The following is a 24,298-nucleotide window of genomic DNA, read 5'->3' on the forward strand; positions in this document are numbered from 1 at the left end:
GTAGAGCTTTGAGATATTGATGAAACAATAAAATAGCTACATGTGAAGTCTCCAACAACTTGGCAGCATTATCATATCTTACCCTTCGGCTATAGCCTGCATCAGAATCTCAATATCACTCCGGGAACAAGGTGGAGGCTTAACTGATGATTGGCATAATATTATTGGCTGAGGTGATAAATTATGCAGGCTATAGGTAAGACACAGCAAATCAACTTTAAGCTAACGTTAGCACCTATTTGTTCAGGATAGATTCCATTTAACAGACAGATTGCTTGATGTCTGGCTTCTGACTAATGATTCAAAACACTAAGGCTGATTGAGGGGGGCGGTTTATTTATTGAAACATTCATTAGCTTACATATATTGTGTATTTTCCCTCTTACATTGCTCTGTAACTCTGCAGACTTCCAAGTAGCACCTGAATAATCACCTAGGCCTGTTTAACAGTGAGGAGGGCGGGCCATTTTCACTGTACACCTTCTGCCCCAACATCCCAGGGCAGTCTGGGGGGAATTCCCCCCAGGGGAAATTTTTTAAAACTTAACAGCTAAACTGACAATTTTAAAGCATTCTGAAACAAAAAATCCTAGATGATTTAAGTAATAATAATATGTAGCTTAATATTTATTTATCAATTATATTGATGAAAAGATACCTTACTCTAATGAGTCTTACAGCCCAGTACAACTTCATGTCTTGTGAACATGTGTTTACATTTTACTGGGAGAGACAATTTTCCTCCCTCAGCTGGACAAGAAAGTTTATTTCTATTCTATTCTATTTTATTATGAACTCCTGTGCCTTAATAAAAAGCATCTCAATATTCCACAGCTGACAAGGGTCTAGACGTTGTCCACCCTGAGATCAGGACATTGAGACCTGAACAAAGCCCCAAACTGTTCTGTCTTTAAAATGTAGATGTAGACAATATATTGCCAAGCAAACAATGTCTAATACTTTATTGTATTCTGTCATGGTTTCCAAAAATCACACTATTCTCACTCACCTCCTCCAAGTCACCTGTGCCTGCCAGCTTCCCTCACTCCTTCTGTCTCCCTCTCTGTCCACTGAGTCCTCAAGAGTCAAGATGAGATTATTTGGTAAACTACTACATGCTGTTCATATTTGTTCATATTTGAACAGCATAGGTCTACATGATGAGCCTACATGATGGATAGCTGTAGGTGAATGTAGGCTGTTGCCTTCTGAAGATTTAAGCTGATCCTTTCTTATTTACCTCCTCTGCTGCCATCTATCTCTTCTCTTTTCTCATTTTCTTTTGCCTGATTACAACAAAGTGACCATGCCATAAAGAGCAGCATTTGGTTAATATAAGACACGTCCACAGGAATACAGCTATGGAACCAGCTACTCATTTTCACTTTTTCAGCTCACCCTCTTCTGTGGCTTTCTAAAGAAAAGCCTATGTTACTGTTACTCTTCATGGAAATTGTTATGACGTCACAGCTCAAACGGAATAGTGGGGGACTTACCTGGACCGCGGACACTAGTTTTGTCGAGACTGCGATTTTCTCGCGAGAGTTTGAGAGACAGCTGTAAGATCACGTCAGCTGTTTACTGTGTACACCCCGCTCACCCCAGCGTCGTCACTTCGCTGCTCTGCTATTAAATATTACAAAAATAAGGTCACGGATTATGTAACCTACGCTTCGCAATCTCGACAAAAGTAGTATCATAAGCGGCTTTTCTCTCTCCTTTGAACCCAGATTGGGAACGTCAGTGCGTTCTCGTTAAATGCGTTTGAGGTTCACCGTTGTGCTGGAAATTAATGTCGATTGGTGCCAAATTTAATGCACATTATAAGAACGTAGAACAGTCGAAATCAATACATTATTGGATTAGAGGACAATTTGATACTTTCTGAATATTGGAGGTACTTGTACCCACAAAGTGTATTGTGATTACGCCCCAGCTGAAAACTCATTGAAAAGTTTTCGAGGGGCACTGGAAGGCAGCATTTCCCCGCCGTTTTCGCTCCACCTCCCAGCCAGCATTTTCAATAAACCAACTATTAACTATTATTAAAAAGAATCCCCGTGTAATCCAGAAACTGTAAAGGGACGCCCTGAACCCGCCCACAGAGGTTTTTCATACACATCTCATTCCTATAATACCAGACGTGTTCATTCTATTTATTTATATAGTATTTGTTCAGTATTGTGCAGCAAGCACAGTATTAGTAAATGTATTGTAACAGATTGTGCAGGAAGCACATATTTAGCCCATATAATGTCTGTGTGTTCAGTGACCAAGACCTTCATTTTATATCACATTACAAGTCCTTCATTGAGCACAAAACTCCTCTGAAAAGTAGCCTAACTGCACAACCTTGCCCTGAGGCAAAGAGAAAAAAACCTTTATTTTCTATACATATATAGGTCTATATTTTTTTCTCAAAAACTATCAAATGTGCTTCTTTAGAGGTTCATGCACATGTACATATTTTATTTTCTCTAATAAAAACATGCAGAAGAGTGACATTTATCTTCCCTTCCACTCAGACCATGCCATCACTTGACTCCTCTTCCTGAAAGGAAGTCCCCCCCCCGACTGTTGATGATCAAGATCAGGCTTATTGGTTGTCACAGGACCAGAGAAAACACCTCAGAAAATCAGCAGGCAATGCAAAAAGGTAACAGAACAGGTAACAACAACCACTCTGGCACCAACATATCTAAATAAATATAAATATAAACTGCCCCCTATGTGTACAGGGGACCTAATGAGCAAACAAGGCGCAGTTGTACAGGAAGGAAGCTTATAACAAGGGCAGTCAGGTGGTCAGCAGAGAACAGAGACTCACTGTGGACATCTTGTGGATGGGTGTGGCATGACTGACTCTACACAATGCACAGAGGGTGCATCTTATTGTTTCTTATCTCCATCTTTGCCTCACTTGTACCTCTCTTTTCCTCCTCAGACAGACATTTTTTTTTATGTCCATGATGATGGCACACCTGATCAATTTCTAAGTCAACAGGGGACAGATGAGGAAAAAAATATATGTAGACAGAGACTAGGCGTGAACTTTCTTTGGCTTTTGAAGGGGGACATAACAGAAAAAGTTTGAGAACTACTGCCATAATGTAATGTTAAATGGACTGTACTTGTACAGTGCCTTTCTAGTCTTCTGACAACTCAAAGCGCTTCACACTACACATCACATTCACACACTGATGGCAGGTGCCAACTGCTCATCAGTCCAAAGAAACTAACTAATCAGTCACACACACTCACACACTGAAGGCACAGCCCTCGGGAGCAATTTGGGGTTCAGTGTCTTGCCCAAGGACACTTCGACATGTGGGCTGGGGGGCCGGGAACCGCCGGCCTTCTGATTGGTAGATGATAAAGGAGGATTTTAATCATTGTTGATTAAGTATCAAGTTATGTCCAAGTAGATATAACTGTGCTAACAATAAAACTTACAGATGGAACATTGTTATTATGCTATACACTCTATAACTGGGATTGCAGTAGTTTGCCATTCTATATTGGGATTAGCCTTGTGTTAATTATGTTATATTGAAATCTTTACATTTTTTGTTTTCTGGGGACCCACTAGAACCTCCTCAAGACCCGACTGTAAGAACCAATGAAGCTGGTGAGCAATGATTTTCATTTTAAATTTAAACCCCAAGTGGAGTGCTTTAATTAAAAGCCTGACTTTCATATTCAACACACACTGGAGGTATTGGGAGTATATTAATAAGTTTATGTGAAATGAATATACTGTATTAGAGGCATAGCTATTCAGCAGGTGAGGAATGATATAAACAGACCAAGCACAAACAAATGATTAAAGTGCCTCCTCCTGGTTTATTTGAGGAATTACTGTAGAAGGAAATTTGTGTAGTCATGAAACACATGCACTTTTGTCCAGATAAAATCTAAGATTTAGTATTTGACTATTTGAGTATTATTTAATAATAATGATTATCACTGAACTTTTATTTTTGCTGCTTGTGTGTTTATGTGTTCAATGTATGCAGGTGAATGTGTGTCATGGGCAGAGAAAGAGAGGTGTACTTTACTTTGAAGCCTCACTGCGGCCCACTTCTGCTTGCTAGCAGGTTCAAAGTCTCAATGATTCTTTTGTCATCCTTTCTCATACAACACCCCAACTTCTCTCTCTCTCCCTCTTAGTAACTGAGCATCTTGCTGATAGAGTTTCCCTTTGAATCCATGGTGCAGTTTTCAGCAGAACTGAAAAGGAAATTCCATCCTATTATTATCAGACAGAGTCAAAAAAGCTTGTCATGTAGATGAAAGTCAATGGCAAACAGTGCAAGTACAAGCACCCGGTTAGCTGAAGTTAGCAATCCAAAACACTTCAAAACACAGTGCAACAAGAGTCAAATTGGCTCGGCTGGAAGGTAACTACATACTGCTGTATATTTCAAAGGTACATTCTTGCAGCAGAGTTGTCTTCCCTTCATTTATCTGTGACAGTGTTTGTCCTCAGAACATGTAGTCAAATCAGAAAAGCTATATGGTTCCTAACTCTGTCCTAGCTAATTTAACCAGGAAGCCAGTGAGAAAAAATATAGCCAAACACTCCCTAATGAACATGTATATAGTTTTACATGGAATCTGGAGATTCTATGTACTCGCTGCACAATCTTCACTAAAATAGGGATTCAGCATGTATCTACTGGGGATTATAGCTGTAACCCAGTATTTCCTTTGATCCAGTTATTGCATGTCGTTTGCACAAATGTGAATGCTGACTTTATAATACAATCCAAACTGTGTTTCACAAAATACATACACATACTGGATTAGAATGAGATCACTACTTGAAATAATAATTGCTATGTTTAGAATGTATTTGATGTCTGCTATTTAGATTGTCAGACTACACTATGCAGCAAAACACTGTGTGCTCTTATTTTGGAGAGTTTGTTTAGTTTCTGGTCATAAAAGCCAAAAAATAATACAAATCATCCTTCCGTCATCGCAGTAAGTGATTCTTAAAATGAAGCTGAAAGAGTGCAACTGCTGCTCCTAAATTTTGGTTGAGGCAAGGTCTCCCCATGATTATCTGCTTGCCCTCATGTCAGTTGCACCTCTATTGTAGAACCACCAAACAGCATTAAACTATTACAGTTATCAAGGTCACCCTTTTACACCAGTCAGTGACAAGTTTATTCTAACACTGGTGAAGCATTATCCATTCAAACGAATGTCGGTGAAGATTCTAAGTCATCATCGTCTTGGGATATCTAATAGTAGTGAGTAAAAGGCAACTGCTTCAACACTACCGAGCAGCTGCTAAAGTCCTGCATAGCCTTTCAGTAACTATATAATCTGATCTGAGTGCTTTGTTCTATAAAGGCCATTGCAAATTGCAAAAATACAACCTCTGGTAACATTTGATACTGGACTTATGTGAACATGATGTGATACTTTATTGGAAGTGTCAAACAAGACAGGTGCAACCCAATGAGCCAATGAACACTCCTCATTTCTCAGATTGAATCTGTAACTACAGTGTTGTACACTGTTTGTATTTGTAAGTTGATGGGATATTCTGCAGCATCACGTGGTGATTGAGTCTGTGATAAGATGGATGTATTTTACATAAAAATATCCCCTATTTCAACTGAGTGAGTGAGTGAACACGATCTATTATATGATCATCAGGGAAAAGGGTTCCATGTAAGTTTGGTGACCTATATCTAATCATTTGTAGTGTAATTCTTTGCATGTTTGAAATGAGTGTTAATGATTTTTTCTTAATAAACAGTTAGAGAAAAAAGTATAAATCCTAAGAAAGTATTCCTATTTATTTGTCTGCTGCTACAGTGTGCTGCTGTGTGTACATGTAAACAAAAATAGGTTTAGAATTTTGTTATAATCTCATTTCTTTGCTGATAGTCAAATAAGCAACTTCCTAAATTGGATTGGATTGCATATTTCCCTATAAGGAGCTGTGCCTTGCCACATTGACAACCAGGGATTGAGCCAAACTAGCTTAATGTCACAGTTTAACATGCTTTTAAACTGCACTCAAAGAGGAAAAAGGCATTCACGACTTTCCCTGACTCTATTTAATAAGGAAAATTGTAAAATGCCTTAAAAACCAAACTATCCCCTTATAAAACACAACAAACGAACGAATACTTACCATCAGAATGGTTACAGACACTGTCAATATACACATGTAACAGCATGTCCAGGTATGTACAGTAAACATCTAAAATCAAAGTCATAGGAGGAATATAAGCAGAGATCTTACTCTTCCACCTGGGTGTTGTTGATGAGATACTCCAGAGGGTAAGCACAGGAATAATAATATTTGACTTCAGTGTTATAGGTGACTACCCCTGTGGTTGGATCATGGGAGTGCACCACACCACTCACATTAAACATCTGGATGTTGGAGAAGTCAGCAAAGGTCCCTGTGCCAGCTGCACTGGTGGTCTGGAGGCAACATTTACGGTCAAGTCAAGCACAGAGGGAAAAAAGGGGATGCTTTGAGAAAACATATGGATTCTCTACAATTTTACTCCTCCTCCAACCTCTACTAACTGGGGAGGTGCTGCCACAAGCGTTGGTCATGTTGAGGGTGAAAGCTGAACCTGACAACGGGCGGGGTGGCGGATTCATCCAAGGTTCTTACACTCTGGCTTGTTGAACATGCGGTTGAGGATGAGCAGAGACTTGTTGTAGCCAGTTTAAACAACTAATCAAGGACGTGCCACATTCAACTGAGATGTCCCTGTTTCTATAAGAGAGGGAAGTGTACGTCAGCAAGCCTTTTCTGCAATTGTCACTTGAACTCTTATTCATTCACAAACAAATATTATGTCTGAAAGGAAAAAAATCCTGGAATTATAAATGTGTTCCTTCAATTTTCCTGCTTTGCTCTTTACACCTGTGTTGTCAAAATTGCATTCCTTTAGAGGTCCTGAGATCAAACTAAAATAATTAGCTTGACATAAACCATGGATGAGAACACAAATGCCTTCTCAGGACCTGCACAGAAAGTTGAAAAGTAACATACACACATTGTGTCTTCTTAACATAGAAAAGAAAATATTCTTTAATGTGGTGGTGGATCAGCTGTCACCTCACTTAGAAAAGCACAGACTCATTAACGCAAAAAGCTGGAATACCAGGCATGGCTAGGTGCTTACATAGCACACAAATCTGGTGCCGGATTCAGCTAAGCCAGACAGGAGAGACAATCATGCTGTATTTTGGATCTTGCTGATGGATTCAGCTTTGCATTATCTGTAGCCTGAGCATGAAGAACCTTGTTTGAACATATTTCCAAGATCAGAAGAGCTTTACAACAACTGATTTTACTGCAGCCTGGCAACATCTTCAGATAGGCATTACGGCAGGATGCACAATTTCTCCTGTAGTTTTACAATGACAGTGGAGGTGTGGCGATTATCAGGGCACCTGTGTGATAATGCGAAAAGACAGCAGGTAAGGCAGCATGTTCATAATTTAATACATGGATAATAGTTTACTTTGTGATGCTTGTTGTAGCCTTTTGGTCTGATTAAAAGTAATTCAGCATAGTCATCTGCTCAGCAGTAGTAAATAAAATGTCTATATACTTAGTATAAATCCACTGCATTTATGATGAATACATTTGTGATGAAAACATTTCAAATTAAAGTTAATTAATTTATTTGTGAAGATGACGTGGCTGAATTGCGCTAAAATACTGGAAAAATCTAAAAATGTAATCCAAATGGTGTCTGGTGTTTCCAAATGGCTGGAACTAAAGTGATGCTTAAAAAGCAGACCAACTGAAGTCCTCTATAAGCAAAATGAAAGAATCCTGAAAAGGGGAGACCTATTGACGTAAGGGCTTTGAGTCAGTAAGAATTAGCTTTCTAGGAAATGAGATCTGAACAATATGTCAGTGTCACTTGAATTTTGGAAACAGAGAAGTTAAAACCTGCATGCAGTGGGTGTACACTACGTGTTGCAGCTTTCATCGCTTCGGGATTTAACTGGCAGAGTTAGTGGACAAAAGCCACACTGACAACAACAGTTCAAGCTGTTTGAATGTATTATAAAAAATATTTCAGAAAATTTTCCTTTTTGGAGAAAAAACTCAAATTTGCCTCATCGATCACTTTAAAAAAAGATGTTTTACTGTCATTTGCTCAGGGTGTACTGAAGTGTCGCCATCTTGATCCCACTAAATGTCAGACACGTGAATGCTTCCATTTACATAAAGGAAAGCGTGAGAAGACACACTGAGTGATTTGACCCTCAATTTCTCTTGTTGAAGACAATGAGTGGGTGTAGCTCTCTGACTGATAACCTTACATCAGCGACCTTTCCAGCAAACCGATACACAGTGCGTTTTCTTCATTACGACCACTTTTTAAACTTTAACTGTCTCCAAAAATGTACAGATAACATAACTGAATAATTATCACATTGTTCTAGTTGTCTCTTGCATTTAGATACCACATCAGATGACCGGTATTGATAAACATTCACAGTGTATCTTTCAGATACATTTTACTGTAGAACTGAACTAAATCAGCAGCTTTCTTAATAGCAGCTGTTGTCTCATCATCAAGAGTATTAATAGATGCAACTGATACCTAAAACTAAGAGATTGGGAGCTGCGGTCAAGCCAGAAAAAAGGGTCTTATTTTGATATTTTGACAGCTAAAGGAGTGACTCATCATTCAACTACTCAGTGCTGGTCGACATGGTATGGTAAACCTCAATAACATCTGATAATATATTGGTCACTTGACGACAAACAATGAACATCGGGACACTCAAAAAACATGGATATATTTGCCTATGGATTTTTATTACTAAAGGGAGCATATTGGACTTGAAATATTTTTTAGCATCTGCGAGTTAATCACTTGTAACTATGAATAATTTTATTCTCTAATTGTTGGTGAATGTAACTGTAACTCAAACAATATTGTGCTATGCTCTTTTTCTATTCATAGTCAGTCCATACTTTTCAAATCTACATTTCATACAGACACATACAGGCAGTCCTCTGCTCTTTTTATGATACTGTAATATTGTGTATCTAATTCTTCTTGGGTACTGCTCATTCCAAATTAATTTTAAAATTCTACTCTGTAATTTGTTCCAAAACCCATGTGGAGGTGGAAGAAATAGCATATCAATAAAAAAATGTATTCAAGGGAGAATATTCCCAATATTTGGTCATATGGGTTATTTGGAAGGCATTGAAAGAACGATCTAGGCATAAAAAGGAGGGGTCATTTTGGTATACAATGACAATCAACATATCATTTAGCTACAAGGACTCTTTGTCAAATGTGCTTTTTGTTCATGTATGTATATAATGTTATTTGCTAGATTGATGCAAGTAGGAAATTGCTTCTTTTTTTATTTAAGATCTCCATTTTTTTTGTTTATTTGAAGAACTTCTGACTTCATTGTCGTCCCCCTATTGTCGTTGCCTGAAATTCTCCAGATGAGTTTATGAGGAAATTCATAATGTAGCTTTAGAAATATGACACCGGGCAAGTTTTAATCACAAGTCAAAGTGCAATATTTGCAATATGCACAATTGTACACAATTTGCACATTTCAGGAGTAGATCATCAATGGCATCATTTTAAGAACACATTTGGGGAAAGTTACACAATTACATTGGGCTCATGTACAAATGAAACTTAAACAAGTTTATTACTGCCACATTGCATAAAAGTGAGAACGTGAACTACATATTTAGATAGAACAGACCTATCAATTGATTAATCATAAGACTACCCCTCTAATATGTAGCAATATTAATAAATTAAAGATTTATTCCAATTATTATATCAAAATACTTTTAAAAGTTAATATTTTATGTAAAGAAAACTTTAAGCTTAACATCCAAGCCTGAGGCTTTCGGTTAGCTCACTTATTCACTTCATAAAAGGTTTTAACTTTTAATTTTACACAGAAGAGTTTCCTTCAATCTCTCAAGTTATATTTTCAATGAAGTGTTCTTATATTTTGGCCTCTTAGCAGGAAATGCGAGTTTTACCAGTAGATGCAATATTATAATGTATTGTAAGCCTTGTAATTGATCCTATACCCTGCATTTGAAAGCTGTATAGCTGAGGTATTGAATTCATTTATGAGTGCCCCCACTATGTGGGTTAAAGCTGCATTACAAATGATCACATGCAGGTTGAGGCCTGCCACATGTTTGAAACATAAAGTACCGAACGACATATAAAAAGTCCTGCTTTACTTCTACACTAAGGCACATTGTACAGAACTGTTAACGGTTTTCTAAATCAACAGTTAGCTTTTATTCTCCGGTAAAACCACTACATGCACAAACATGTCACATCTGTTGTTTGCCTCTCACTTAGCATTATCGGTTGTGGAGGAGTGTCTGCAGTAAGTTGGGTTCAGGCGTTCAGTTGAAGGCTGGGTTGCGGACTCCAGACAGGCTGACAGGAGCACTCTTGCCTTTGAGGAGGGTGAGGGAGAAGATGAAGAAGCAAGTGCTCATGACGCCCAGAATGATCACGCCTGAGATGAGTGCACTTGTCACTGTGTTCATCTGAAACACTGGAGCTTTCAGATGCGCTAGAGCAGCACAAACACAAAGAAACAATCAAATCTGTTTTTCTACCACCTTTTAAATACTTAAATTCACCTTGAATGCAATCCCCCATACAAAACAGCTAATGGTGATACACTGAACATTTCTCAGTCCAATCTATTTGATGGTTTGTTTTTCTTGTTCTTAAGAAAAATTACACAGCTTTTAATGTTATGCTGATACATGTCCTCAGCGACAGTGGTGTTTGATAGCAGAAAGTGATTCAGCCATCCCAAACAGCAGGAATCAAATTAAGGGACCAATGATCAAAAATCAGGGGAAAGGAGAATCCATCATAACAGCAGAATTTCTTCTGACATTAGAGTCAAATACAGTGGTGTGAAAAAGTGTTTGCCCCCTTCCTGATTTCTTATTTTTTTACATGTTTGTCACACTTAAATGTTTCAGATCATCAAACAAATTTAAATATTAGTCAAACATAACACAAGTAAACACAAAATGCAGTTTTTAAATGAAGGTTGTTATTATTAAGGGAAGACAAAATCCAAACCTACATGGCCCTGTGTGAAAAAGTGATTGCCCCTCCTATTAAAACATAACTGTGGTTTATCACACCTGAGTTCAATTTCTCTAGCCACACCCAGGCCTGATTACTGCCACAGCTGTTCTCAATCAAGAAATCACTTAAATAGGACCTGCCTGGCAAAGTGAAGTAGACCAAAAGATCTTTTAAAGCTAGACATCATGCCGAGATCCAAAGAAATTCAGGAACAAATGAGAAAGAAAGTAATTGATATCTATCAGTCTGGAAAAGGTTATAAAGCCATTTCTAAAGCTTTGGGACTCCAGCGAACCACAGTGAGAGCCATTATCCACAAATGGCGAAAACATGGAACAGTGGTGAACCTTCCCAGGAGTGGCCGGCCGACCAAAATTACCCCAAGAGTGCAGCGACGACTTATCCAAGAGGTCACAAAAGACCCCACAACATCCAAAAAACTGCAGGCCTCACTTGCCTCAGTTAAGGTCAGTGTTCATGACTCCACCATAAGAGAGAGACTGGGCAAAAATGGCCTGCATGGCAGAGTTCCAAGACGAAAACCACTGCTGAGCAAAAAGAACATTAAGGCTCATCTCATTTTTGCCAGAAAACATCTTGATGATGCCCAAGACTTTTGGAAAAATACTCTGTGGACTGACGAGACAAAAGTTGAACTTTTAGGAAGGTGTGTGTCCCATTACATCTGGCGTAAAAGTAACACCGCATTTCAGAAAAAGAACATCATACCAACAGTAAAATATGGTGGTGGTAGTGTGATGGTCTGGGGCTGTTTTGCTGCTTCAGGACTTGGAAGACTTGCTGTGATAAATGGAACCATGAATTCTGCTGTCTACCAAAAACTCCTGAAGGAGAATGTCCAGCCATCTGTTCGTGACCTCAAGCTGAAGCGAACTTGGGTTCTGCAGCAGAACAATGATCCAAAACACACCAGCAAGTCCAACTCAATGGCTGAAGAAGAACAAAATGAAGACTTTGGAGTGGCCTTATCAAAGTCCTGACCTGAATCCTATTGAGATGCTGTGGCATGACCTTAAAAAGGCAGTTCATGCTCGAAAACCATCCAATGTGGCTGAATTACAACAATTCTGCAAAGAGTGGGCCAAAATTCCTCCACAGCACTGTAAAAGACTCATTGCAAGTTATCGCAAATGCTTGATTACAGTTGTTGCTGCTAAGGGTGGCCCAACCAGTTATTAGGTTTAGGGGGCAATCACTTTTTCACACAGGGCCATGTAGGTTTGGATTTTGTTTTCCCTTAATAATAAAAACCTTCATTTAAAAACTGCATTTTGTGTTTACTTGTGTTATGTTTGACTAATATTTAAATTTGTTTGATGATCTGAAACATTTAAGTGTGACAAACATGCAAAAAAAAAAAAAAAAATAATCAGGAAGGGGCAAACACTTGTAGATCATAGAGCATTTGGAGCACACGAACAACTCCTGCACTGTTTCTCAACTGAAGAAGCATGCTCTCTTTGCTCATACTACACTTAATTGCAATTAATTGCGCTTGCGCTCTTCACTTGTGTGAATGTAATACTTTCTGGGGGAGTTTTCAATAGTCATTCTGTGTTATGTAGCAAAATAAAAAAGCAGACTGAGAGGGGAAAAAAGGCACTCAATCACAGGATAAGACAATAGTGTCGAAGAGTATGAGACTGAGATTTTCCTTCAATTTGAAGGCTTTTACTATTTCAAATGGCTTCCTTTCATATCATTAAAGACAATACCACATTTAAAGTGTCATTCCATACTATGGACAGAATGCGAAGGCTTACCCAGCTGAGAGTTGTTGGTTGGTGTTTCATCTGTGGAAAAAAAGTAAAGAGCATTTAAGGGTGAAGGCAATACATTTTATTCAGTACAGTATACTATACTGTGCAATGACATGTTGTTAATTTCTTGTCCAGTACATGAGTCAACACTATGCTTTCAAGCACTCTCTGACTATCTAAGTCGCCCAGATAAGTTTTCACCATCAGTCAACATCCCAGTTTCAAACCTCAAGTTTGACACACTGGAGTACCTTTTTAATATATCCAATCTGGAAATCATTGCCATTTTAAACAGCTTGTGGAACAGTTATAAATCACAGCAAAGAAGAAGAATTATACAGTTTGAAAGAATTAAAAGAGCTTATGGTGCTGTACTATGTAAGTATTATTCAGGTAGTAAGAAAAGGCTCCTTAGACAGCAACAGTGCTGTTTGGATAATGTCAGGAAGAGAAGGTTAGTTGGTGGGAAACAAGATGCTGAGGAAAACAAATAACAGAGGAGGAGGAGTGTTATCAAGTGGTACCACTCCGAGTGATGATAGGCCCGGCAGTCAGGACGGCATTCCCAGATGCGGCGTTTGATTCCTTTCCCTCTGAGACATCTCTCTTTTTCCTGCTGCCACAGATCTATAAAAAAATATAATGAAACCCCCCTGATGAGTTCCACTTTCTCATCATAATGTCCCATTAATGTTGTCTTTTTACATTTTTTAAACTGTATTTTTGTGCTTTTCTAGGGTATATTTTCATTTGAGATGTAATTTATGAATGTTTTGATTTTAAAATAATAAACACTGGATGTGTTTCATTGTGATTTGAATTATTATCTTACAATATAATACTACGTGTATTCTCCATTTGCTCTACTATATAGTGATTTATAATTTAAAATAATAAAAGCGGGATGAGGGAACAGTCCAATGTCTTCTTAGAGAGTAGCTTATATTGACTGAAGGAGGGAACACAGCCTGATTATCTGTTATGTCATGCAGCTGCTCTGGCCTGACCACGTTTATAGATTACCAGCAGACCTCAGCTGCTGTAAATTAGGCCCCAATGAAAGATTGATTGGAAATGTGAGCAGGGAATTAGACAGTCACTTAGGCTGGATGAATGTACATGGCCTGCTCTGTAATAACATCTGACAAATATATCTGGCATTTTTCTTAATTGACAGAAAAGATCATATTTCATTTTTTCAAAGCTTTCACACATTTTTCTTAGCCAAGGGAATGTGTGCAAATAAATACATGATACCTGATGCATACTAATGTAATCAATACTTGAATAATTTGGCCTCTCATTGACAGTTAATCAATAATCAGGTCAGCTGTTTTTGGTTTTAGTTTTGTTTTGTTTGTTTGTTTTTGTGTAATAATGTTTTTTTGTGTAATTTATGTTGTGAAGAATTACGACAATATTCGGATTGTGTGATGCCTAGAAATTTATGGGTAGCCTGGCATTCTGTCTTGGAAAATTATTTTGTGTGATTATCAATGGTGGAAGAAGTATTCATACCCTTTTTTTAAGTAAAAGTACTAATACAACAATGTAAAAAACTCCATTACAAGTAAAAGTCCTGGATTTAAATTCCAAATTAAATGTCCAGTGTTTAGGAGGAGCTATTGGCAGAAATTGAACATAATATTTATATGTTTTCATTACTGTATAATCACATGAAAATAAGATGTTAATAATAAAATCATAATAATAAAATGTTTTCATTACCTTAGAATAAAACAGTTTCACTGCTAGATGCCACTAAATCCTACACACTGCTCCTTTAAGTAAAAGTGCAGAAGTATTAATAGCAAAAGTACTCATGCAAAATGACCAAGTGTTATATTGTTATATATTATAATATCTGATTCTTATTACTGATGTAATAATAATTTTAATGTAGCTGGTTGAGGCAGAGCTAATATTCACAATTTTACATACTGTTGGGTAGTTTAATTTATAAAAATACATCATATTAGATGATAATGTGTTTTGAATGTAAAATCATAATTTGCAACGTAACTAGTAATTACAATTGTCAAATAAGTGTAGTGGCGTAAAAAGTGCCATATTTGCCTCTGAAATGTAGGGTAGTATAAAGTAACAGAAAATGAAAATACTCAAGTACCTCAAAATTATACTTAAGAACCGTAGTTGAGTAAATGTACTTACTATTAGTTACTTTCCACCACTGATGATAATATGTATGAGTGAATGTTTGAAAGAAGCTGTAGATGGGTATTTAATATTTATCCTAATAGTTTGTCATGTTACGTGTAAAAGTGTAATTTGTTTGTCTCACAGGCATGAGCATCGGACAGTCATCTGCTCGACACAACTTGGTGACACAGTGAAGGAAGACGGTGGACATCTTCTGGTTCTTGTGCTTTACAAAGCGGAAAACTTCAAAGGCAAAGCGGCCCATTTGGCTCTTCCCATTTTCAAAGACGGTGGTCTGGGGGTCTTTTTCACAGCTGGCTCAGGGAGGGAAAATTTAAAAGTATCATTAGAAAGGATAGCAAGAGAAATATCAGAATTGAACAAAATTATAGATCTGTTTTCAAATTTGAGTTACCTAAAGAAAAGATCATAGCGGAGGTCATCGTTAGGGTTTCCAGAGGGCGTGGTGTAACAGTAGTCCATTAGAATGTTCCATCTATTTAACATTATGAATGAGTAAATCCAGAATTCAGGGACTTAAATGCAAATGGGGTCATGTAGATGTAAAGGGATACTCAGACACTTTGGTGGCACATTGCTCCCCTCCCCTGGTAGGTGAAGAGAAGATTGCCACCAAAAATGGTCTCTGTGGTTTCAATAAATAGAACTATCCTGTGACATTACAACCTTGTCTCCTATAAATGACATTTATTTACTACTAATTTGTTTTCCCATTAATGTTTTGTAGGGAAATTTAATTGCTGCCTGGATTATATTCCCTGGCAAAGTTTTTTTCTAGTGTAGGAAGCGTTACATGAGTCATAGGGAGATGGTCAGGGTGGATGGTGGAAGTGCAGGACGTTTTCGGATTCTGAGTCCTGCTTGTAGTTAGGTTTAGGCAACAAAGAGCACTTTGGTTAAAGTTAGGAAAGATGGTGGTTTTGGTTAAGTGTTAATTAAGTACATATTTAGTCTTCAAGTCACTTTTGACTTTTTCAATATTTAAAGTATCCCTCCACTCAAAAATGTGTTTTGCTTGTTGTTCCTTCACTTGGATGTTTGAGCTTCTCTGTAGAGAATGATGCATGTGCAGAGTTTGACACTAGAAGGCTGTTTTTACATTCATCTGCTGAAGAGAGAATGTTAATAGCAAACATAATCTGCATACTTTCAAAACAGATTGGCAAATTAGTAGTATATAAACATAATTTCTAAGAGACAGGGTTGGACATTGGCATAGACTGAGTTAATGTATTACAGGTGACTAAGGCGGTCAGGATGAGATGGTAAGGTAAACAATGAGCCAAACTCCCCCAAAAATGTGTGTAGTCCCTGTGTTTACACCCTCCCTTCAGGCAAAGTCCCTCCCCCACCCACCAGCAGCCAGACAGGCAAGATCGAATGACCACAAGTCAAAGACTTCACATTTCACAAATTTCAGCCATGTTTAAGACCAAATGGGAGATATGTCTGTCTGACTGAAGCAAGTCAAGAGCATTTTTTAGAAGCAATAACAAAATGCAAGTGTTTTCAGAGAAATGTGAAAAGTGTTGCTGCTGGTCCCATTAAGAATTATAGAATTTAAAGACAATTCTCTGGAGAGGTCAGGCAAACTTAGCAGAATGTATTTTCAACAACTTTCACGCATTAATTACATTAGATGGTGATTTCAAGCCCAATTGGGGAGGAAAGCAGGGTGTTGATATCTGGAGAAAGCAACATTCACAAACCAGTCAGGACTGACATGTTTAGGTCGTTTTACATCCCCTGTACTCAAATGATTTTTTGTTTCTCTTTTAATCATGTAATGCGAGGACCAGCAATGTACTGTACCATGTTATTTTCACACAGTTTCACTATTTGTGAGTATCACTGAGACTTTGTCAGAATTCATGGGATCAGACAGAAAAAATGTCTGAGATCAAAAACAGGTTCAAATCAGAGTCAAGACCAGGCTGCATGGTGCAGCCCTGCCCTCTATGTATCAATAAGAGCAGCTGGCTGTAAAACACAAAGGTCCTACTCAAGTGAACAAAATGACACAGTTAACAGTCTAATCCTTCCTAGTCCCATGACTATATAGATCATGCTGATTTCAAAGCTCATACTCATTTGTAGCTGGGGTTTTTTTGTTTGTTGTTTTCTTTTTTTGTGAGTCAGGCTGCATTTCTCATTTAAAAAGTAATTCTTAAAAGTCTTATATAATAAATGAAGAATATCTTTCTTTTACTTTAACTGTGATCTGGCATCAAGTAAATATAGAAGAGGTCAAAGAACAACTTTATTGTCAGACCAATGCGTTTCAGCTTGTGGCCTTCATCAGGGATAATAAAGTTGTTCTTAATACTACAAGTGTTGCTGGAGTTTTGACCTCTTCAGTCTTTTTCAATTCTCCATGCACCTTGGAAGTAGGTGAAGTTGTGCGAATTCCTACTCTGCTTCTACATAACCTAAATATAGTTCAGTGGTGTTGTTCTTTACATTGTGTTGTAGCCAAATGTGTCATTTTACAGCCTTGTGTATTGTTCTTCACAGTCAGTATGGGTTTCTTATATTGTACTTGTACTAATTGTACTAATTAATTCCATTAAAATAATCCAACAGCTTAGCAGAAGACAAATGATAGTGGACAACACAAAGTGATATGGTAACCTACTCTGCCTCTGTTGAGGGCTCCAAATAATAATAATGATAATAAAAACCTGTAGTTTTGGTATAAAGTGAACATGATCTGCTGGTGATTTATTCAGATTGAATGGCTAGATGTTGACTGAATACCTCCTATCCAGGTTAGTTGCTTTTACAGCTGCAAACACCCGCGTCTTCAGGGTCAGTCCTGCCATGGGGATGGACAGCTGCTGAATGTATGATGAGTCCTGTACATAAACCACAGTATTTCAGCATGTTTGTTACATTTCCTGACTCTTTCCTTTCATCTTGTTGAGAGTGATATGTTCAGTTTCACTACAGTTCATGAATCCCCGTATATTTATCTGGTTTCCACAGAAACCCCTTTTACGAGTGTTTGGTTCAATGTGACAAGTGATTTTAACATAAGATTTGAAATGAATTGAGGGTAAATTGAGTATAATCTTCCTCAATTATGGAATTAAAGGTAATTTGCTGCTCACTTGAGCTGCATAAAAGGGTTTCTGAGCCTTCGGTATCTTCCCTGTCTCGCTCATGTATCATTCTCAGAAATCATTGCAATTACAGATGTAAGAGGTGCAGATTAATTTAACATAGCTTCTTATGATCTTTAATGCATGCTGACTAAGTACAGATTTGGTATATAGGTTTGTCTCCAGTGCAGCAAAATAACAGATATTTAGACTTGACTGATGTGAACTTACATTGTAAAGCAGTAGATTCAATGTGCTGATGAAAGTACCATTGCTGTCCTTTACTGAGATTGCAGCTGCTGACCTTCAATAAAGATAAAAAAAGATCAAAGCTGCCAAACCCATTTTGAAAGTTGATTCCAACATTTGCCTGATGCTGACATTTGCATCTTTTTTATCAGATAATTCTGTAAGCACAGATGTTGTTTTACTCGCTGCACCTTAAAAACATGAAGTTCTCTCACTTTGCTTCATTCAGCTACTGTTTATGGTTGAAATACACAATATCTTTACACCATATCTGAATCTTTGCAGAGTCTAGACAACCTTTTATAATCATCTTTAAATTCTGATCAAAAATCTCTATTTTCATATCAATATTTGCTCATTTGAATTTTACCTTGCTTTATACATCAGCTCTGAAAAATCTTTGGGGTTTTTTCCTCCAGATCAAGTCACTGGTTTTATGAATTTTAGATACAGGAGGTGGACACAATATCTTGAACACTTGTGAAATATGATGAAATATAAAACAATAGCCCCAAAACCTTTGCGAGGCTGAGAATGTTACAAGTTTGACCCTGTCAGAGATGTGTTGATTCAACACTACAGTTGTGTTTATGGGCTGCATTTTGCGGTGGTGTTGTCTCTGAATGCATTATACTTTAACCCTAACCCTAACCCCTACTTTAAATATTTGTCCTTCCCAGGAGACAAAATAAATTAATTAGAATTCAGTAGTAGTTTGTTATACTGTATTAATTATATATTGTAGGTGTTTCTTTTATTTTGTTCACCCAGCTGGAATGATTAAAAAAAAATAATTTGACATTATCACACACTACAGCCTCAGAAATGACCATAGAGATGAATCAGCACCTCTCTAATACAGCATCAACAAAAAAACTGAACAGCACAAATTTTTACAAAGGCTGTATTATTTGTTTCAGGCCTGTTGTAATGCATTGCATTATACTGTACAGTTAGTCGTGGCATTCTGTCCATCCCCTGTACTTCAGTTGTCAAAATCTTGTCTTTTTCTAGTCCCATTTGTTGTGCAGACCAGTGTAAGATTTTCAAAGCTAATAGCACCGACAATTAGATTTACTCATTTTAATTTATGGATTGCTGGCCCTGTGAAGCACCCCAAAGTGTAAGCGATCATTTGAGTGAGACTTACGAGGCTAGTTGTGTGTTGTTGACCAGGTATTCTAGCGGGTAACTGCAGCTGAACTTATATAGCAGACCTGGCAGGTAGCTGATGATTGTGGGGGGATCTGGTGTGTCGATATATCCTGATACGTTTCCAATCTGCACCAGTGACAGGTTCCCATAAGCGTTGGGTCCTTGAGCCGTGGAGACCTGCAGTGAACAACATCAGGGTGGGTAACACTTCTGGTTACTGTGTGCACACTGGACAGGAGTTGATACTATCAGCCATACCACTGAGCATACAGTCAGTAATCCCCAACTCACTGAATGAGGTTTTAAGAATTGTTTTTCACTCATCATCCTGACAGGGCCTCTGGGATCCCACAGCAGTTCTGTAGCATGAACACAACTTGTCAACATGGATAATGTGAAAGAGACTAGCTGAAATAAAAGACATATGATCTTTTTTCTACAAACTGCTGGGAGGCTTTTTGGTGTTTTTAAAGTTTTCAGCTTCAGCCTGTATTTGTCTTGCCTGTATTAGTTAGCCCATGAGTCATTTTCTGACAGTTTTCAGCAGGAAATGCCTAACTTCTGAATCCCAGTACAAACCTTACATTATCCACTCTTTAAAGTTAACTTTATTTTTATTAGCTTTAATGATATTTTCTCAAAGCTATTGGCATTATGATACTTCTGACAGGTCTTAATTACCTTACCAACAACATTACCTGCTTAACAGTTAAAGCACCAAATCCAACCTCATCATCAACAGTGTGCAGTGTCAGTGATGCTGACAGTAATGAATCTGTAAAACAATCGATTATACAATTCCTGTTCTTCTTACCACCAGGGAATTGCCACAGGACTCCAGCGTCGCCAGGCTGATACTAAAGATTACGACGGTGGGAAAGGTGTTGTTATTGATGAATCCACGGCAGTGGGCATCTCCATGGCGACCATTGAGGGCCAGGTCAGAGTCGGTGTAGCCGGAAAAAAGGACAGGGCAGAAGTTGATCTTGAGGGTGATGGTCTGCACCCCACAGTACACACTGATATCCCTCTCCGCTGCAAGAGACACACACACACACACACACACACACACACACACACACACACACACACACACAGGTACATACAGACATGAAAATGAGTCACAAGATATTTAGTTATATAGATGAAATAAATTGAAATGTTTTAGAAAAAGAAGTCCAGTTCAGGGATTCCAGTCCAAAACCATCAGTTTTGTTCAAATCACAAATTAGGAACTGGTATGTGAACAAAAATGTAACTGTCTCCTCTTTGGAAGATGAAGCTATCGATAACTTTCCTTTAAAAAGATATCAATCAATCAAACTTTATTTCTATAGCACCTTCCAACAACCGAAGCTGAACCAAAGTGCTGTACAACATTAAAAACAAGATAAAAAATAATAATGAAATCCACATATAAATTCCTTCCAGTAATTTTGAAACAAAAAGTGTTAATCTGTGTCAGTTATTTTGAGTTCCTCACCAGGAAAGCGGCTGTGAAAGTTGGCGTCACAGTTGTACCCATTGAATTGAGCTCCAACTGATAAGGCCTTACTAAACAGTAAAAGAATCAAAAATATATGTTCCATTTCAGCACCTGAAACAGAGCAAGAATTTGCACTTAATGTAAGAAATCTGTCACTTCAGAAAATACAGAATAATAATAAAGGTGGGGAAAACAGAAAGTGAAATCCATCAAAGAAAATACATAATAGTATTATCATATATAATAATTTTTTTCTGCAACTGTGCTAATGTCAGAGGGGAAGATTTTCCCAAAAGATTTCAGTTATCTCGTAACAGTTTTGACTTCAGAGGAACATCTTTCATATGCCTGCCAAACAGTGTCAAAGCAGACAAATATCACATTAAATTATCTTTGAAAACCTGCAGCTTTGGCATCAAAGTTATAAGAAATTATGCTGGTTAATCTGCTGATGACTACGGTCATTTCATAAAGTATAATGGCTTATCTCTCTGTGCACATCTCATTGTCCTGTGAAAACCTCTTATCACATAATTGTTGTCAGTCACAGATATAGTCTCAGTCCTGAGGAAACAGCTAAATTAAAGGAGTAGTTTCACAAAGTTTGCAGATGGTGTTGTTCCTGACAGCTTGAGGTAAAAAGGCAAACCGTTGCTCTACGAGAGGTAGAACCACTCACCCTGGTTCCTGGAAGCCAGCGAGTCAGCGGTTCTCCATAAGCTTGGAACAGACGATGGAATGGTCCGTACAGCATCCCTACCCGACAACTAGAAACAGGACGCAGGAGCAGGGGGGGAAAAAGGGATCCTACACATAAGAGATTCATTATTTGAACATGTCAACAAAAAAGGGCTGTCCAGCGTGAACATGGGAAAGTCCATCAAATCTGAATGTGTTATACAAATCCTTTCACGTTCGCAGAAACATGAGCAGGTTTTGAAGTTTCCCACTCATATCCTTTCGGCCCAATCTGGCTGTGTCACTGCTCACAAATGGTTTGACACCGCATGAGGTCCAGCGGCGGTGGGGGGGAGAATTATCTTTTCATCGCTCCAGTGGCCCTGGCCTGCTGACTGAGCTGTTCCTTTCTGCCCGGGCTGGTCGGGGAGTGCAGAGCCCACCACACGGGCCTTTGGCCCCGGGAATCCACACTTTTCATGCTTTGTGTGCGGCAGTCCTCAGTCAGCACAGCAGCAGGCAATCTGCTGCGAGCTGCTGCCGGCCTCCTACCAGATCCCCAAACTTTGATTCCTGGTCACAGGACTCCCACCATTTAAAGAGAGCAAAGAAAAAGAAAGCAAAGTTCATGGAGTTTCAAGGGATTAGCTGGTCCTCGCTGTCCCATCTTCCATATGGACAGCAGTATATGTGACAGGCTCACCGCAGCGTGAACCAGACAGAGGACACACGGGGATCCTGTGAATATGGAATATGAGATGGAAAGGACATTGCAGTGGCCGTTTCAAGCAAACTTCTCACTTTAGGTCCAATGGAAAACAAAAGAGGCACTTGTTTGGTTTGTCTTCTCTGACCGTCCACCCACATGTATTTTTCCTCTCCACAGAGAACTGTCATCATCAAGATAATTTCACACTAGCCTCATTAAAAGTTTGTGTCTGTGGTAGCTTCTCAACAATGTCCTGCATTGCATCATCAGCTTCCACAGTCAATGACATCTTGTCTTGAAACCAACTTAGAGTATTTGACATTCCATTTTGTATTTTGCCTGAATTTATCAGAGTACAGTTAATCAGGTGCCCTGCCCTTACCTTGTTTGTCTTACCCGATGAAGAGTACCTCCATCTTTGGTGTTTTCATTAGTTTTTCAAAGCTTCAGCAGTCACTATGATTTCATATTAAATCCATTGTTCAAGGGTGTTCAAGCAACATTTGCAATCCCTCGGTCCACTAGGGTCTTCCTGTATAAAACATCTTGTTGAAGCTGCCAATGCAAACTACTGGACAGTAGCAACCCTCCGCAGCTCAAGACATTCAGTTGTGTTCCTTTGCTGCGCTGATTTTCACTTGGAGAGGTATCTAGTAAATTGAGCACTGAGAGTTAGGGAATGGCAACTTCTTATTTCTAAGGATTTTGCTATTCCAGATCCATTGTAATTGGCCAAAAACTGGAGATAGTACATTGCTTCACTGAAGACTGATAGCCATCTTGAGTGCCCCAGCACCTCAATTATCCAGAACTCATTTCATCACACTATATGCCTGATAGTTAGATCCAGTTGGTCTTATCAGTTGGAGAGCATCTTAATCCATAGAACATGGCAACCATGGAGGCTAAAGACACCTTTTTGGAACTTTTCATCACCTTGCACAAACAGACAGATTGACATTGTCAAACGACAGCACTCAGGTCTAATTATGGAAAAAACCTGAGTGCTTTTTGTAGAGTATGTGAATGCATAGCATCCCATTGGCCGTTTATAGTGTGTTAATGGCTAGGACATCTATGGATTCATGGTAATGATACATTCTCTTGGCAAAAGCACCAAAAAAACGTACGGAGGTTACTGAACGACTTGTTGACAACTTGAGCTAGCTAGCATCTAGTTTCATCAGTGTTGAGGTTTTACCCTAACAAAGCATCTGCAAGCTATCATTTTTTCCCAGCAACAACAGGCAGAAGCTTTACCTGACACCAACACAGCAACCTGTAATTTCTCTGAAAGAGTTTTCCTTTTCTCTAGTTTGTGACTTGTTTACTTGTTTAGTGCTAATGCAGCACTGAGATCTTTGGGTTATTATGGTCAATGCTGCACAAACAGAAAAAGCTATGAATTCTTTGCAGTGCAAGAAAAATGTTGGTGACACTCAGTGGTACAAATCATATACTTAAGTAATGCTTAACTAATGCATGACCCATGATGATTTAATGCATGAATTTATGTTGCTCATCTTTAACAAATGATCAAGTTCACTATGACTTTATGTGATTAGTTCACACTTAATAGATCATCAATTAAGGAATGTTAGTTCAGTTAGTTAGTACATTTACTGATATGCAGCCAAATTAGCTGGATTCCAGTTAATTTTTCAACTAGGTTTTCTGCAATTTTGAATTTTTTGAAAAACAAATTTTTGACATCTCCTTCTAAACCATAGGTCTGATTGCTACCAAGTTTTTGGTGGATCATCATTGGATGAACCTGATTAAAAGTTGTATAAAGCTTGTTGATGTCTTATTTAGTTTTCAAGACAATGACCAAT

The 24,298-nt window shown here is 38.2% G+C and overlaps 1 protein-coding gene across 1 annotated transcript; it reads right to left on the reverse strand.

Moving 5' to 3' along the window:
- Nucleotides 1-8,803: 8,803 nt before the first annotated feature.
- zpld1a (zona pellucida-like domain containing 1a) lies at nt 8,804-22,531 on the reverse strand. Its single transcript, XM_044221794.1, has 11 exons — nt 21,756-22,531; nt 21,074-21,187; nt 20,405-20,625; nt 19,586-19,767; nt 18,418-18,490; nt 17,843-17,940; nt 15,480-15,560; nt 15,207-15,378; nt 13,429-13,531; nt 12,908-12,937; nt 8,804-10,587 (listed from the first exon to the last, which is right to left on the reverse strand). The coding sequence occupies exons 2-11, from the start codon at nt 21,177-21,179 to the stop codon at nt 10,415-10,417; spliced, it is 1,239 nt and encodes a 412-aa protein (XP_044077729.1). The 5' UTR covers nt 21,180-21,187; nt 21,756-22,531; the 3' UTR covers nt 8,804-10,414.
- Between the last annotated feature and the right edge of the window lie 1,767 nt (nt 22,532-24,298).

This window comes from Siniperca chuatsi, linkage group LG14 (genome assembly GCF_020085105.1).
Source record: "Siniperca chuatsi isolate FFG_IHB_CAS linkage group LG14, ASM2008510v1, whole genome shotgun sequence".
In the NCBI taxonomy this organism is placed as follows: Eukaryota; Metazoa; Chordata; class Actinopteri; order Centrarchiformes; family Sinipercidae; genus Siniperca; species Siniperca chuatsi.

Bases quoted from the DNA above. Each gene is read 5' to 3' on its own strand.
- zpld1a (XM_044221794.1), bottom strand. From the start codon at position 21,179: ATGGAACATATATTTTTGATTCTTTTACTGTTTAGTAAGGCCTTATCA. The intron at 20,626-21,073 runs GTGAGGAACTCA...TGTCTCTTGCAG, and splicing joins CTTTCACAGCCGCTTTCCTG to CGGAGAGGGATATCAGTGTG. The intron at 15,379-15,479 runs GTAACTCAAATT...TCCCTGAGCCAG, and splicing joins CGCTATGATCTTTTCTTTAG to CTGTGAAAAAGACCCCCAGA.